Source organism: Drosophila guanche, unplaced genomic scaffold (genome assembly GCF_900245975.1).
Source record: "Drosophila guanche unplaced genomic scaffold, DGUA_6, whole genome shotgun sequence".
Taxonomy (NCBI): Eukaryota; Metazoa; Arthropoda; class Insecta; order Diptera; family Drosophilidae; genus Drosophila; species Drosophila guanche.
This window is the reverse complement of record NW_022995743.1, coordinates 4,351,814-4,369,376: the sequence shown is the minus strand read 5'-3', so window position 1 is coordinate 4,369,376 and position 17,563 is coordinate 4,351,814. Positions and strand designations below refer to the sequence as shown.

At 46.4% G+C, this 17,563-nt stretch overlaps 1 protein-coding gene across 1 annotated transcript; it reads right to left on the bottom strand.

Annotated features, from left to right (window-relative positions):
• Positions 1 to 1,274: 1,274 nt before the first annotated feature.
• On the bottom strand, positions 1,275 to 1,970 carry LOC117592298. The gene is made up of 3 exons (XM_034285968.1): positions 1,734 to 1,970; positions 1,528 to 1,669; positions 1,275 to 1,455 (listed from the first exon to the last, which is right to left on the bottom strand). The coding sequence occupies exons 1-3, from the start codon at positions 1,935 to 1,937 to the stop codon at positions 1,361 to 1,363; spliced, it is 441 nt and encodes a 146-aa protein (XP_034141859.1). The 5' UTR covers positions 1,938 to 1,970; the 3' UTR covers positions 1,275 to 1,360.
• Positions 1,971 to 17,563: the final 15,593 nt, after the last annotated feature.

Below are 17,563 nucleotides of genomic sequence, written 5' to 3'. Positions count from 1 at the left end.
AGTGTTTGCCTCGGTTGACACCTCATCAGGGTCGACTTCCCTGTCCCCCTGCCCAGTGTCTGGCTGGCTGGTGGGTCCGCAAACATGTTTGCATGTTTTGCCACATAGAATTTATAGTTAATTTTCAATTTTGTTACTGAATGGGAGCGCAGACACCGACACTCGCATAGATTTGAATGAATGGATTCCATTTTCCAGCCATCCCAGGTGGACACTGACGGGCGGGAAGTGGTGGCAGGGTGTAACCACCCTATGTCAAAGGCAAACTTTGCAGACAACAAAAGCTCGTCGCAGACTGTACTCCCACAGGGGTGTTGGCAAATGCCGTTGATGGGGCAGGCTGGAGATGCAGCAAAGTTTTTGCTCTCCATTCTAATTGCCAGTGAGGCTGCCGCCGCCGCCGCCGTTGCCGCAGCACACCCCTTTTGTAGGTGTCAGGGCTACGCCCATGTGGCTTTTGATTCTTTGTGGTTGAGCTACCAAAAAAAAAAAAAAAAGAAAATGAAAGTAAGACAACTAACTAAAAAAAAAACATAGAGAGAGAAAAGAACACAAACTGGCAGCGAAACTAATCTGCATGTGAACCCGAACATGACACGCACACACACACACACACACACAAACACACACACACACACACACACACACACACACACAGTTGCATACATAGAAAAGCAATTTGTTTGCGGCTCTCACTATTGTTGCATGATTATTGTTTGTTTGGATGCGTCTGTCTCTGTGCTGCCGCAACGCGACTCCGACGCGTCCCACCAGCTTCTGTGTGCCCATCTTTGTCACAGTTTTTTCTCTTGCTTTCTCCCTTTCTCTATCGTTTGCTGTGTGCATGTGTGTGTGTGGGTCTGTCCTTGCTGTGTAGTTAACCTGTCTGCTTGTTGGATTACGAGAAGCAACCCACAGACAGGCGGCATAAAGGGCGTAGCGGATGGGTGGGTTGAGGAGGAGACAAACAAAACAGGCAACAAAACATGTATCTATTCATATGCCACTTTGTGTCGTCCTTGTTGTGTGGTGGAGGGGGTGAAGTAGGTCTGGTAATGCAATACGCATGCAGCGATACCACAGAGCTCAAGCCCCACCAGCCATAAACCCCACCATTTGGGGTTCCACTGCGTTAGACAGACATTTTAACGCTTATTTTACTTTTGGCTAGCCACACATTCACAAACACTCACACGAAACACTCACATGCACTCACACGCACACTCACACCGCAATTTTCACACTTATTTGCCTTTACGCTCAGCTCAATTGCATTTCACGTGGGAGAAGAGAGAGTGCACTTTAATGCCTTGAATGTGAATGTGAATGTGAATCAGAATGGGAAAGTACACCAACAAAATCATACTGGGTCGTGACTGAGGATCTGCGGCGAGGATTTACGATGCAGGTCGAGAAATTCCTGAAACACATCGCACAGAAAGTAGAGCCAGAAACCTGAAATGATAAGAGCACAAGGCGCTCGCTATAGGTTGGCACTTGCTGGCACAGAGCAGCTCTCTTACGTACCCGCAATGGTGTAAAATAGGGGGATTACCAGGCATATAGATTTACTGTGCAGATAGCAGTAGTAGCTCACGGTCTTGTAGAGCAGAGTGTAGATAAAAACGATGGCCGCAACACACCAGGGCAGGAACATCCAATGGTTAGACTTGAAGGAAGAATCAGCCAACAGATTACAGCAAGTTCAGTAAACATTTGTGAGAAGTACTCACCTTCAGGGAGCCCACGATGAGCAGCACTCCACCGATCGCCTGCAGCAGACAGATGTGATACCACACAGAGATCTCCCAGGCGTCGCGGGGCTCCACCCAGGTGGGTATAAGCAATAGTAGGACTATGGAGACGATCAACGATAGCACCGCAATGGCAATGCGAACGGTCACTCCATGCCATTCATAGAGGAGCATTCTCTCCATCTGAACAACGCGAACGAACAGCAACAACTGAAATAAACCTCCACTGGGGTCTGCCCGTCACTCACACACCATTCCCCATTGAATTGATTTGCACAGCGCGCGATTTTGATAAACATATTTCTTGGATTCCCCAATCTGTAGAAGTGACTGCTGATGTCATAGCTGCGTAACTGCGTAATGGATCGAGCGCCCTTGCTCTCGTTTGTTCTCTCTCGTTGCTCTCTGCGTGCGGGCACTCGCTATCTGTTTGAGTGACTCATCTCTCGCTCTCCCTCTGCCACTCTGCTTACACCTTACACCAGCTACACTTTTCATCATTAGCGATTGCTCAATCGCACTCTCTCCTATGGCCAGCGGCTGCTGCCGGACCTTTTTCATCGAATCATTTGATGTGCGAAAAACTTAAAGTTTGAGAAAGGAAAGGGTGAATGGTGGTGGCTCCTGGCTGCAGAGGCTTTTCCCCATCTTAAGTAGCTAAAGCATTTCGCGTAAATTAGCCAAGTGTAGACTTCATTAAGTTGGGCCAGTAAATTAAGTGCTAATGTCGAAAGTTTTGACCGACAAAGTGCGCAATGAAATGTTGCTGTTGGTTGTTGGTTGTTGGTGTTGCTGTTGTTGTTTCAGCACCACTCTAGCGCCGGAAATAGCCAGGGGCAAGTACAGCCACGGCAAAAGCGGCAGCAGCAGCAGCAGCAGCAGCATCAGCATCAACCGCAACAACAACAGAATGAACAGGACGATGAGAATGGAGAATGGGCATGGAGTAGAGCAAAAGTGGAAAGGACGCTAAATTGATGATGTAGAGCGAAAGCGAACGAAAATTGCACTCACTTTCCTTGGGTGCCCAAGCTGCCGAGTACCCAGTACCCGGTACCCACTCCTTACCCCCCTCCCTGAGGGCATCTGCCACCCCACCTATTTACCCGCTCGGTCTTCATCTTCCCATCTCCCTGCCACACACAGTCTGCACAATTTTTAATGCTTTAATCTTGATGCTAATAAATCTTGAAGTTCTCTGGCACTTTTACATTACATGCTGGCTGGAGAAAGGGTTGAGCGCAGGGGTGTGGGAGTCAAGGGGCAAATACAATTAGACAGCTGCACGCTTAACGTTCTTAGTTTAAGCCAATTTGAATGCACTTTGCCCAGCCAGCAGCCACCAGGCACCCAAAACTACCAAACAGAAACTCGCAACAAATGCCCCTGAAAAACCCTAACCCTCGCTTTGGTCCTCACTCCCATGCCGTCGAGGTAATTGCTGCTGACACTGGAAGCCACTGCGAGTGCTGCTCCAGTGTCAGTTTTTGGGTGGCGACATCTTCTCTAATCGAATTTCGAGCGTTTCGGTGCGTGTTCCCTGGCCATTGATTAGCCCCAGCCATGCCCTCGTACTGCTCCTGCTCCCCGACTCGACACGACTCGACTCGACTCGAGTTTCTGTGTATCAATCAGGCCCTGGGCTGGCTGCGGAAAAGGGGCAACATAATTTCCCCATGCCAAAGTTGCCTCTCAACTTGGCCACAATGTCATCAGCAGTTGACACTTGCGGTGGCTGTGGTCGGTGGCGTCGGTGGAGCCTTCTCTCTCGGCTCGCTGTGACACACAACTGTCAGAATGGCGTGTGACAAATTTTTGTTATTAGATGAAGGCAAAGCCAGGCAGTCGGCTCCCGCCTCCACCCTCTGTGGGTTTTATTAACTTGAAATTTATGGCCAACCATTAGGCAAGACAAATTAATCAAAAGAAAGAGATGGGCAGAGGGGAGGGTAAGCGGGGTGCGGGGTGCGGGGTGCGTTGTGCATTTTACTTTTTATTTCCCTGTACATAAATTTGTATTTAAAAATGAGTTAGAAGCGGAGGTTACGTTACAAAGGCGCCTGGAGACGCCGCGCGATGGTCCGGGCTCAATTTCACGCCAACTCATCTCCCCGCTGCCCTGTTCCATCTTCCATCTTCCATCTTCCACCTGCCAAATGCCAAATGCCAAATGGATCCCATTTCTCTCTTTGCGTCTGGGACTCTTCTTATTATGTAAGAATTTGTCATTTCCTCAAGCACGACCTGGCTCTGAAAATGCAATTTAACTGCTCTGTTTTCAGTGCGGGAGAAAGGAATTTTAATGTTCTCGTTTTTAATGGGGGAGCAGAAGAAACATTAAAGCGGCAGAAAGTAAAACAACAACTTCCCGACACAGAAGGGGATCTACATAGCTGAATCTCCACGGTCTTCCCACCAAGCTGTTGTCCAGTTGGCAAAGCAGCAGCATATGTTGTCCAGAGGGGGTGTCCTGTTTTCCCTTTGCTCTTCCGGGGGGTTGAGCGTAAGCTTTATGCTCTGGCCATGGCTGGGCACACACCAAAGGCTAAACGAAAACAACAAAAAAGTGCAAAAATATGTTGCACATAAATTTGTATTAAGTTTGGCCCGCTGTCACTTTTTCTTCTTCGGCCGCCATCTAAGCAATGCGGGCAGACGGCATAACGACATAATCATAAATTTAAATATGCAACCCAGAGCTCGCTCAGAGTGTTTTCCCTCCCTCACCACCCCTTCCCCTACCCCAACCGTACTTTACATCTTTGCCAAAAAAAAAGGAAGCGAAAAATGGCATAGAGAGCGGGAAAACCTTGGCAGTGACAGTTTCACTTTGCCTGGCATAAGGAATTTCCCTGCCCCATCGCCAGTCGCCGTCGCCGTCGCCTGTTTGCCAGCCACACATGTTGGCCCCAGCTTTATGCGTCTTAAATGAAGTTGTTTTCTCTCTGTCGAGTTGGCAACTGGCAGTGGAATGGGCACTGGAAAGGGAGTTGGGAATCGTAGGTGAAGTTGTTGCTATGCTGGATCTTTATTAGCTAAGGCTGGATGTAAATCGAAAGAGCTGCAGAACTCCAGGGGAGAGAGCAAGTAAAAATCTTAAGAGGCTTTGTATCAGCTAAAGACTACTTGTGGTGATTGTAACTGAAGGATAGAGCAACTAAGAGCAGATTTGGGGGAGAAGGCAACTAAAACTTAATGGGAAAAACCAAAGCAGAAAAATAGAAAGAAAATTCTAATAGAAATTCCATAATGTACATTGAATAAAAGCGAAATATTAAAACATTATATCGCAGATCTGTATCCAAAGTGCAGCTGCAGCTTAGAACTGACGTTAAAAAGATTGATTTACGTGCTCCAACTAATGTAAGCTCTTTATAGACCTACAAATGATTTCAATCAGCCTCCAAATAGAGTCTCTCAAGCCGGAAGCCCATAAGTTATGGCCCCATTGGCCTCCATTTGGGCATATTCCCAGTTCAATCAAGTAATTTCAAGCGATTTACAATGCCCAGCAAAAAAAAAGAGTGCAAGAAAAATGGTCCCAAAAGTTTGAGGGGGCGAAACCCAACACCTGGGCGCATTCATGCCCCCAAACCCCCCAACAAAAATTTGACACAAACATTTGCGAGTAATCCAAAAGAGAGAAAGACAACAGAGCAGGAAAGGAGGAGAATTTTAGACTGAAGGAGAGTGAAGGAGAGCGGGACAGGCAGACAGAAACGACAAATAAAATGTTTCGCAAAACAAACTATGGGGCAGGCAACAATGGATTCGGGGACAACTAGAAGGAGTCTGAGTCTGAGCCTTAGCCTGAGACTGAGCCGGAGGAAAAGAGCTAACCCCAAAGGAGAGGCATTAGTTTATTAGAGGGTGTCCTTGTGGGTGTGTGTGTGTGTGTGTGTGTGTGTGTCTGAATGTGTGTTGGAAGCTTTAATACCGAAACCAACAAAAAGAAATACAGAGAAGGAGCATCAGTCGACGCACTGTGGGCTAGGAGAGCCAAAAATAAAGTAGAAACCAAATGGAGACCAAAACCAAACGGCATATAAAAGTGGGGAATGTTTAGAATAGAATCACCAAAAGAGAAAAATCATTAGGAAAACATTCCAAGACTCGAATGAACGTCCCAAAATTTTTCAGTCTCTACCATAATTTTTTCTGCCACTGTAAGCAGTGTGGAGTGGTCGGTGGGAGTGCGGGTGACAAGGGAAATTCATGTTATTTTGTGTGTGCTTAAAAATACGAGAGAAATCTATTTAAATGGTGAAAAGTTTCGGACCCCTTGTAGGACATGGAAGGTGCTTCCGCAATCCGGATCAAGGATATACGCAAATAATGTCTGTAAACAATTTTTATTGCTTTCTGGTTGAGGAGGGCCCCAGTCCGGCCTCATCCACAGGCCCTGTCCGGGGGCTTTGCTTACAAAAGTAAAAGTTGTTGATAGAAATCACAGAACATAAACAGAGAGCCATAGAGATACGAAACAAGAGTGGGGGTGTGCGAGAGATACATAGATACGACGTATCTGTGAGCACACAATAACATAAATTGCAAAATGTGACAAAGGGTTGTGGCCCAGTCTCAGCGCATCTCAGTCCCTCCCCCATCTCTTGAGTGGGTCAGCGCAGCCCTAGGAATACGACGTATAAATAACAAAAGGAAAAAACGGAGACAACTCCTTCAAGACAGAGGCAAAACCCCACACGAACTTCTGTCGATGACATCAGCAAACAGTCGAAGAAATTGAAAAAAACCAATCCAGAGCAAGCCACATACATGGTGGCCCTGCCACAAACGGGGGCCCACCGAACGCAGCCAAGTGATTCACAATAAAAGTTAAGACTTTAAACTTTAAGCTGCCAAATTGGCAGAAACCCAGAGCCGAGCAAAACCTGGATGCTGCGGAGGATGTGGAGGTAGATGGTGGATGTGGGGATGCGGGCACACACAACGTCCTGTAGAAGTCTTGGCTAGGAGGAAATTGCTTGCTTTTCATAACTAAAACTTGTGGAAATTATGAAATTCATACAGGAAGACAATTTTCTTCAACATCTAATTCGGTTGCAGCTCCAGCCAGGAGTCCGTGCAACATTGCAGCCAGCCAACAGCAGCAGCAGCATGAAATTTGTTTGCGGTCTTAGCCATAAGTTTGTCCGTCGACAGGCAACTTGTGGCGGCTCCTGGTTGGCTCCTGCCTGCCTGCTCTTTGCTAGCTTTTGACTTCTGACAGCAGTAGCTAACCTCCCAGAACCTCCAGCCACTTCACAGATTTCCCTCGCTTAAGCCCTTCGCGAACTGCTCCATTTGTAAATCTTTGGGTGAGTCCCCGCACCCGAGCACACTTCGGGGAAGCTCTTTGAGTACTCGAGAGACACGAGCGAGGCAACGCCAAGTCCTATACTCTCGGCTGTTGGGATGTCTCGCCAATAGATGTTGAGTTCAAGGCAGAGCAACCGTTGTTCGTTGTGTGTGTTCGTTGATGTTTTGCTTTTTGGCAGTTTTGACGGAAATCCTTTTGCCACTGTCCTCCCTGCCTTGCCCTCTCTCCGTGGCAATCCTGACCCATTCGGTTTGGCTTTATTTAAGTTGCAATTTGCCAACCCAACAACTGATAGGTAGCCAACCGCCAGTTGGCCAAGCTCTGACATCTTGACTTTCATTAAGATTCTGCATATTTGGCAAGGTCTCAGCTACAAGCTTCTGGGCTTCAGTGTTTCAGTTTCACAAATCAGACTCGAAGTCGCTGCCCCTCTCCTTGCTCGCTGTGTGTATTTGCAGATTGCTTCTGACAGAAGGGAAAACAGAAAGACCGACAAACAGACAGGCAACAGGTTTAATTCATTCTTTTTCTTCCCTTTCCGGCACAACTTGCACAACTTCCAGCAATGAGAGGAAGCTGAAAAGAAGCTGGAAATCTAAAAATTACATAAGGGATCAGGGGATTTTTCGATAGCACGGCCTCTGTGCAAGAGATTGTCGCAGCAGCAGTACTCGTAGCAGCAACAACAATGCTGATGCTCCATCGCTAGATTCATTTGTTATGGTAGTCAGCTCAAGGATGCTCCTCCCTGGCCACGTTTGTGTTTAGCTGCCGTCCGATTCCCAATGCAATAACTTAAAAAACACGAAGACAGGCTGACAGCTCAGTTCCAGCAGTGATGCCCCCTGCCACCAGCTTCGGATTCAGCTCTGGCTCTAGATTTGGCTCCAACAATTGGCCCGGCCAACGCCTTTGGGCTCGACAGTGCCGCCATGACGAGCATAATTTAACAAGGCCGACAGAGTCGCCATTTGCCACAGAAGAGCAACAAAAGGCAACCAACAGTGCCCAATGGCCAAAGGCAGGGACACGGGGCACACGGGGCACACGGGACACACGGGACACACGGCACAGGTGCCTCCTGGTAGAGGGAAGCAATCATATTTTCCATTCCTATTGACAGCGTAATCAGCGCCAGAGCACAGAGGGAGGGAATTGTAATAAAAATCCAAATGCAATTTATTGTTCAGCTGAAACTGGTTATTCATTACTTTATCGCTGCAAGGAGTTCACTATGGAACGACCACGACGAGGTCCTTGCACTGGACTCGCACTTAAGCCACCAATTTATGGTCTTCCCTTTGTGTGGGAGCGTGGATTATTTAGCAGGACGCTGCTGGACGCCGTTGGCCACATGCAAATGAGAATACTCTGATATCACACTTCTGACTTTTGTCTCGACTTAAAGCAAACAATCAAGAAGAGAAGCCTCCGACGTTGCGCACAGTGTCAACAAACAGTATTTGTACAAGATCCACAAACACCTAAAAGCAAATAATATGAGCAATAATGGAAGTTCTCCTCTTATTTCGATATATTGGAGGAACATCCAAGAGCAAAAGTTTTCTCGACAAATGAGAGACAACGTGGCAAATAAATAAACAATTATTGCGCTTGCTTGTTTCCCAGTTTAATTTCCTCAAAGTTGTGTCAAAGACTAAAGGCTGATTAATAAGCTTCAAGCTAAATTCGTGTAATTTGATGCATTTTCCATTGCAATAAACACTCGGCTTTATATCAATTAAACTTTTGCAGCCAATTTAGGACCAAGACCAAACAATAACAAAATGCAATTCGAAAACCAAATCAAATTACGCCGGTCGCAGCTGCTGGGAAAAGCCTAAAACTAAAAAAATTTCACTTGCAGAATATTTTAAAAATATAATGCTGCCCAGCGGCAAATTGAAAATTAAACGAAAAACTTTAAAATAACTAAATAAAAAAAAGAAAAGAGGAGCAGCGTGGATGGTGAGTGGTGAGTGCTGGGGAGAGAACTGTGCCTAACAAAAGTTAGCCAAAATGTTGGAAGCGCAGCTCCAGTGCTGACCCCAATATGATAGGCACAGGCGGCACTGGCGCAAGTGTTGCCAACTTAATAAAATGAAGCTCCAAAACATGAAAAGTTGACCAGGCCAAGGAGTGCCAGCACCAGGAGGAGCAACACCAGCAGCCGCACGAGCACCACCAGTTCGAGTACAAACACCAACAAAATGCGGCAAATGCATGTACAAAGTTTTGCCAAAAAATACATTTACTTCTTTTGTGTGTGTGTGTTTTTTTTGTAGCTGTCACCAGGTTCTCTCTACTCTCTATACATAAATGTATGTACATAGGCGAACACATATTTTACAGTTGCTGCCTCCATTCTCTATCTGCCTGTGTGTGTGTGTGCGGGTTAGTGCCACAAGTCTCTGTGGAGTGCCTAAATTGAATATCATCAAGGCTCAAATTAATGTCTTCAACAGCCAAAAACTTTGCCACTTGGACCATGGACCCAGCGACCACAAGGAATCGGTGGCAGCATCGGCGGCGGGGCTCTCACCCGAGAAGTTTTCCACATTTTTTTGCGCTTTTCTTTTGCTTTTTCCTGCTTTCTGTGCTGCTGTCCGCACATTTTTGTTATTCCCAAGTTTTTGGGTTGAGCTCTGACGCTGATGCTGATGCAGACGCTTCGAAGCTGCTGGATGTTGGCTGCTGTCTCTGTCTACTGATGTTGCCGCTGCTGCTGGTGCTGTTTCCCGGAAAGTTTTATGCGCCTCAAATTGAAATATTTCCATAGGGCTTTGAAATACTCTCACAGGAAGCGGGTAAACCAAAAAGTTGGGCTACTTCGAGAAGATGAAAGGAGTTGAATCTATCCCTTTTGATTGGATATCCAAGCTGTCATGAATGCTAGCAAGGGATAGAAGAGAGAAAAGCATAGAAATATCTATCTAATCCATTACTTAAGGTACATTATGGCACCATCAGCTCCCAATTCTCCTCCCTCGGGGCATCCCACCTTAGCTGAGATTCCCATTCCCTCGTTCTGCTTTTATTAGGGTATGCCGCACTCATCCTCCATTAGCCAGATTCCCAGCCACCATTCCTTTGCCTAATTGCACGCATTGCCGGGGCCATCAAGTTGGTCAGTGATTCCCAGGCTGGGCTTTCAGTCCAAGGGGGATCGGACTTGATGGAGGTGGCGGCACGCGTCGATGCGTAAACCGCGCAATGTGTTATGCATCCCCTGGGTAGACCGAGGTAACCAAAACTAAAACCAATACCTGTGGAGGGTGTGCGGACCTCTTGCTAACTGGGAACTGGGGGTGTGCGTGTGTGTTATTAATCCCGGGCAATCTATTAAAAATGTAAAATGCATGAGAAGGCTACGAGACAATTGCAGTGGAGACTCTCTGTTCTATGTTCTATGTTCGATGTCTATGCACTGGGGAAATGTCTGACTGTCTGGCAGACCGCACGTAAACCACCAAACGGGGCGGAGTTGTACCCCTCTCCCTGTCCCACGTCTACGGGTTTGTCTTTCCCCCTGATGCGTGCCGGCTTTGTGGCAAGTCAAACTGTGCAACGTCTCCTGCTGCTGCATTATTTACGCGACGGTTCTTGTTTATTGATGTCTGTCTTTCTCTGTCTCTGTCTCTGTCTCTGTTCTGGATAGTCTCGTGCTATGTTTGGGCCCGTCTCTGCCTCGTCTCTCTGCTGCAGCTTGGTTTTGCTTCGCTGGGCAAAGCTCACCCTCTGGCTCACCTGCCTCCTGGCGCGCTTTGTGGCTTTCACTGGGATCTCCCCGTCACACACCAAAATGCTTACATATTCATGAGGGTTGCGGCAACAAAGTAGCCCCAAAAAAAAACGAAAGAGCGAAAGAAAGAAAGAATGAAAGGTAAAGGTAAAGACTGTGCTGAGGGAAGAGAAAAGCTAAAAAGGGAAATGTCTTCGTATGTATTGCCAAATAAAAATTGCGGTTCAAGTTCGTTGAATCCACCTCCTGCGTTTGGTTACCCTTGTTATCCTCCAGTGATGCAGCCACTCTGGGGAATTGTTCCTGCCGCCTGCCTGTCTCTCTCTGCTGTTCTCTGCTATTTTGTTGCCGGCGTCGATCCGTGTACATATTTGCGAATTGCGTTGCAGCAATCTGCTGCCTAAATATGCCGATTTAATTGAGTTTAATTGTGTGGATGATAACTTGGGGAAAATATTTGAAAAATACCCCCAAACCCGTGGCCCCTGGGGACCATGAAAATCGATGGCAAATAACAGGGCTTTACCTTCTTCCAGCCAATTCTAGTCTTTTTGTCGGCACACAAAAGAAAACCGAAAAGAGCTTATTAAAATTTATATATTTAAATAGCATTTACCGCTAACCCACCCACACCCACACCCACACACACACAACAATTCCATAGCTAGCGGCTCCTGTCAGCCAATCCAGGAATCTATCCACTTGCAATTTGTTGTGCCCCACGGCGGCATAGATGAAAGTTTTCCCTACTGCACCACACACACACACACACACACACACACACTGTGGCCGCTGCTCAGGGGCTGAAATTGACAAAAGGGGTAGTTGACACACACACACAAGAGGGGGTGTGGGTGTGGGTGTGGGGTACACTCACTCACACTTTCCGCTAGACAGAAAAAACAATTTCACGGTTATTCCGAGCAAATATGAAAAGTAAAATGTAATAGCCCCAACCACTTGCAAACATGACAACAACTTCAACTTCAACTCCAACTAGGATAAGGGGAACAGGGGCAGCACCAGCGACAGAGAAGCAACCCCCCCGGGCAAATACAGTCGGGCAGCAGCATCGTCGTCGTCGTCGTCGACGTAGTTGCCTGTCAAGCGGAAACGGAAGTCAGACACTTACATATGCGCGCGTAACTTTACGCCCATCGTCGTCGTCGATGAGTTGTTGCTGCTGATTTGCCATTTCTCTTCTCTCTTTTAGAGCTGGTATACCCTGCCAGAGAAGAGTAGTACCCATGATCAGCGTAGTACTTAGCCAGCATTCCTAGTAGATAAACTAAATTGGCGGAAAGGCAAGTGATTCCTGAAACATTTATATTTATTGGAATGGCAATCTATATCCCAAAAGTCTTTAAAAAACTTTATTTGATTCGATAGGGATTCAATCGCGATAGGGATCTTCATCGTTATATCACATAGGTCCCACCGTGAAAGGGTATTCCCGGCTAGAACTTGCCCAAAACTTATTTTACACAGTGAAATTTTTTCGATTTCGTTTTGGCTGTGGAGCAGGTTGGAGCCGGACTAGCCGGGGGGCATATTTCAACAGTTGCCAGTTATGTTGTTGCTGTCATAATATTGGCATGCATATATCATTCTGACGGTCTATAAAAATTTCCACACCCAACCAAAGAGCAGGCCCCACCAGCCTGCCAGCCAGCCAAGGGTTGATTCCTTTCCCGTTGTCGTCACACTGTTGCACTTGTCATAGATATGCCACATCGAGAGGGTTGGGTTTGGGCTTTGGTTTTGGCTAGGGGTAAGTGGGGGTTTGGTTGTTACATTCTCGCTTCTTTTTGAAATGTAATAAGCCTCGATGGACTATCGCTTATTTTGATCCTAAGTGGTTGATAATAAATTGTTGGTGCAAAATGTGAACATTTTTCGTGACAACCATTCGGGGGGGGGGACACAAAAGATTGTGCAAGATGTGGGGTGCGTTGCTATAAGGAGTGGAATTCATCCCTTTTATCTGTCGTATCGGGATTAGACACTGGCCGAATCTCGATCGGAGTAACAGTAACTGAATCACGCTTTTTATTGCGCACGTTCCTCCATGTACCCTGAGACACCTCGGAAGCGGACTCTGTCGCGCATTTACCTGCAACTCCCAGTGGCAACATTTTTATTAATATTTAATGCGAGTTTTGCAAACTTTCCACCCCTGCCCTTTGTACTGTGCCCGCACCCCCCTCTTGCGTTACATCAACCCTCATAAGGTGAAACTTTTCGCACAACTGACAACTCAATTCGGCATTATTTCGAAGCCCAAAGCCCCCACTCCCCATCACCGCGTTGCACGTGCCAAATATTTTGGCCAATCTCTCAAGTACTCACACCCTTCCCTTCCCTTCCCTTCCCTGCCCCACCATTCTCTCCCACTCTTAGCTCAATGCAAAGATGCGGACTCCATTGGATGTCACTCCGCTTTGGCTTTGACTCTGATTCTGATTCTGTTTCTGCTTCAGCTTCAGCTAGAGCTTTCTCTGCGTAATGAACAATTTTCCAGCATTCGCTATGGCCCCGCCTTTGTCGCACGCCCCCAGACTCCAACCCTCTGTCCTGCTGGGGTGCGGACCAGATTTCGTGGCGGGTTGTCTGAGGGGCGACTAAGTCTGACTCAGTCTAGTCCGGTTTTGGCTTGTGTGGCTCTGCCTGCGAATTACTAAACATAAATCATAAATATTTTAAAGTTTCAAATTACCAGTGGCAAAAACAATCAATGCATGTAAGCCACCCCCCCTGAGGCCTTTTTGAGGCGTTCCCCAAGCGCTGTCACACAGCTGTCAACATTTGCCAGAGGTCCAGGGGACGGCACGCAATCAGCGCTAATCTAATGAGTGTCAGTGGATGTTGCATGTGGCGTGTGGCATGTGGGAGCAATAGACGTATTGTTCAGCCAGGTGTTGGTCCTTGGATCCCGAGGCGCCTCAAAGTTTTCCCAAATGAAATGACAGAGTGTGCCCGTCTTTACTCCTTTTACTCCGCTCTCACTGCAAGTCTCCATGCAAGTTATGAATATTGCAGAATGCCGAAACGACATCTTGCAACTTCTCAAGTATGTAACGGGTCTTTTATGTGCAGTTACCGTTAGCAGTTTTCCCCGTTACCGTTGGCAACGATGGCAGGCAGACAGACAGGCGGGCAGGCAGTCAGCCCAGGAGGAGTCTGTCCCAGTCAGCCATTATATAAAAATAATTATTTGCCAGCACATTCATTACCCATGACAGTTCCACGCAGATCCCAGAGTGCCGGCTACGGGGAATATTAAAAATGCAATTTCTACCTCCAAAAAAAAAAAATAAGGGAACGAAAAAGCAAAAGGAAAGGGCGGAGAAGGTGAAGGGAAAGGGAAAGGGGTAGAAAGTGCGTGCTGCCATTCCCCATTCACGTACACCGCAATACGCATTTGCAAATTGCATTGCCAACCAAGGACCAACTGAGGAAGGACTCTGCCAAGACCTACAGCGCCACAGCTCCATTCCCACTGCCATTCCCAATCCAGAGCCCACTCTTGAGTTGCAATTTCATTTTACGTCTCATCATTGTGGAGACTCGGACATGAGCATCAAATTAAATGCTCGCAATGCAATAAACATTAATAAAAATAAGAATCAAGGTAGCTGCTCGATGCTCCCACTACTCCTCCGCCTCCTCCTCCTGGCGGGAATGGAAATTGCTCATAAACAAGTCCATCAAATAAAGTGCACAATACTCTTCTCGCCCAAACGGACCGACAAACGACCGGCAGAACGAAACGGAACGAAACACAGCAACAAAAATTCGCTTTTTTCCGCTCATCCATTGGTGACTTTTGGCGTAAAAACCGCAGCACAATATTAACAATGACGCATGGAGGACGACACACAGAGGCACTTACAGATACTCCCTCACAGATACTGCCACACACAGATACACACTCATATACATACATACAGAGCAGAGCAGAGCAGACTATCAAATTTTAATACGCCCGCCCGGCTGTGCCTTTATTTCATAAATTTTTAATGAAATTAAGCGGCAAAGCTTTTTGGGTTTTTGGGTTTTCTGTTGCCTTTCATAAAGAGTAAAATACATAAGTAAAGCCAGACGAACGGGACGGGGCCGAACAGAACAGAACAGAACAGAACAGACATCCAGACGGACAAACATTGTTTGCATACCTTTTTAAATGGTTTTAAAAAGTTTTTCTCTTTTCGTTAACCACAACTAAAAGTGCGGCCTGTTAAATTATGAATTAAGCGGTTTTATTCGACTCTATATATGCACACAGTGCCCTCTCTCGTATTTACAGTGGATAAAGTCTTTTGTTTTTAATGAGTGCGATTGCAGTGGCTTTGAATATTTGAAGAGGTCAACTAGAACACAATGAGTACTTCCGGCAGTCACCAGTACATAGAGATGGCCTAGGGACAACACACGATGGGCGAACGAAGCTCTGTATGCCCGAAGTTTCCTTCACGTGTATTACCCACGACTCTCTGCACTCCGCTCTAGATCGAACCCCCAAAATGCACCCCAAATATGTATGTGCAATGCAAAAAAGGAAGGAAAAAAGCCAAAAACTCGAATAAGCGCAGACACAACCCCCCAGGAGCAGCACAGGACAGGACAGGACAGAAGGGGACAGAAACAGGCGGAACAGGCGGGCCATATGCGAAATCAAAAGTTGTTTATGACTCAATTTGTAGTTTTTGAACATGAATTATTGCAGCTGTGAGCGGGGGAACCGAATACAAACAGAAAAAATAAAATTAAAATAAAGTTTGGGAAAGCAAAAAAAAAAAACGAAAAAAAAGAGAACACAATATTTCGGATGAGGGAAAACTAATTTCGGAAAGAGGAAATTAAATATGGCAAAGTTTGACATGTGACAGATTTCTTGCTGTTGTTTCCAATATTCATTTTGTGGAGCCAAATAATTGAAACATTTGCTGCTCCTGCTGCTCCTGTTGCTCCTGCTGCTGCTGCTGCTCCAAACATGCAAATTTCAATTTCAATTTTCAGCCAAAGCAAAGCCTCACACAGAGAAGGATACAGGACAGGTTAAGCGTATTTGGAAATGATTTTGAACTGCTCTTATTGTCCCCTGCAACTGAGCTGAAACCAAAGTCATTTCATTTCATTTGATTTTATTTGATTTTAATTCCATTCCGTAGAGCTGTGGCGCTGCGTCTGCTGTCCGATTTTGCATATTTTTACAACTTTTTTGCTCGACACTTAATTTAGTCAATAACATGCAAATGATTCCCGCCAGAGTCTAATTGGAAAAGCAACTCGAAAGAGTCGACTCGGTGACGGAGTCGGGAAACTGCAACTTTTCCTTAGTTCTTTTGGACTCCACCTCCGACTCTAGCTCTGACTCTGACTCTGACTCTGACTCTGAATTCAGCATTAAAAGCTGCGGTGCGTCAAACTTATAATCAAGAGGGGATTTCCTCTGACATGACAGAGGGTGTGGCGGCGGGAGACTCGAAAGACTGATGAGCTACAGCGTTTCTGCATTTCATCGCAGTTTCTTGGCAGGGCACGGATAGATGAGAAAGTGGAATGCCAGACAATGCGTTTGCACAGCCAGAAAGTACTCGGAAATGTTCCTTCGACTCTGAGAGTGTAGCCCGAATTTATCAGTTTGATGGAGGAACCGCAAACTGCATAGCAAATGCACTGAGAGAAAACTTAATTTCTCTGTTTGTAATAAAGGAAAAGTTAGGAGCGCCAAATTCTCTGAGTGCATAGATGCCATCTGCAGCCGCCACAACCGCCAAGGATGTGCACATTCCTCATCATCAAGTGCTGCTCAGTTGCATGTCTGTGATGTGATATGATTCGGTTGTGGGTAGCCTAGCTCTCTGTCTCTCTGTCTCTCTCTGGCACTCTGGCTCTCTTTGTTTGTCTGCCAGCTGTCTGTCTCCGAGGCTGTTTGTCAGTCTTGGGTTTTCCTTGCGGTTGCCAGTTTCCAGTTTCTGGTTTTATTTCGAGCTCGCGCTCTCGCTCTCGCCGTGCGACACACCGTTGACACATTCGCCTGACAAATGGCCATAAGTGTATAATTGGATAAGAACTTGGGCAAACGGAGAAAGGTTATTTCTTTTGTCCACTATCTGCCTCTCGCTGTCTTTGTTTCATTTGCTTTAAGTAAAACTCTTTTTGTGCATTCATTTCCAGCTAGTTTTCCAGCTCAATCGAATTAGCAAAGGGAACCAATGTCTCCCTCGCTCTCTCTTTCTGGCTGAAGTACTGCATGGCTGACTACTTATCGCTTAATCACATCAGCAGGGCCCATATCGGGCATCTGCATGTAACATTTAGCAACATCAAATCGTTACTCTCCCATCCATCCGCACATCAAAGCCAATCAAAATGGCATTTCAATAATATCAGAGCCATACAATCGCATCAGCGGGTGGCATCAGCGCGGCATCGGGGGGAGGGCTTGGCAAAGGGAATTGTTGTAATGGAGAGCGCGTATATTTGTACCGCACAAAACGTGTCGGTTTGGGGTATGTTGGCTTTGTGCAAATCACAAATTTGAAACTCTTTTTTTGGCTGGGTATAAAATGCATCAAAATGTATGCAGCTCAAGCTTCATCGTTACAGGTTAGCCAGAAAGTGATCGGTTAGCACTGTATAAGAGGGTATATTCTAGTTCATACATGCGTAACACTCTTCCTTGTTGCGTTCGTTTCGATATGTGCGTCTCTCTGTGTGTGAACACATCAATGATTCGTTCAC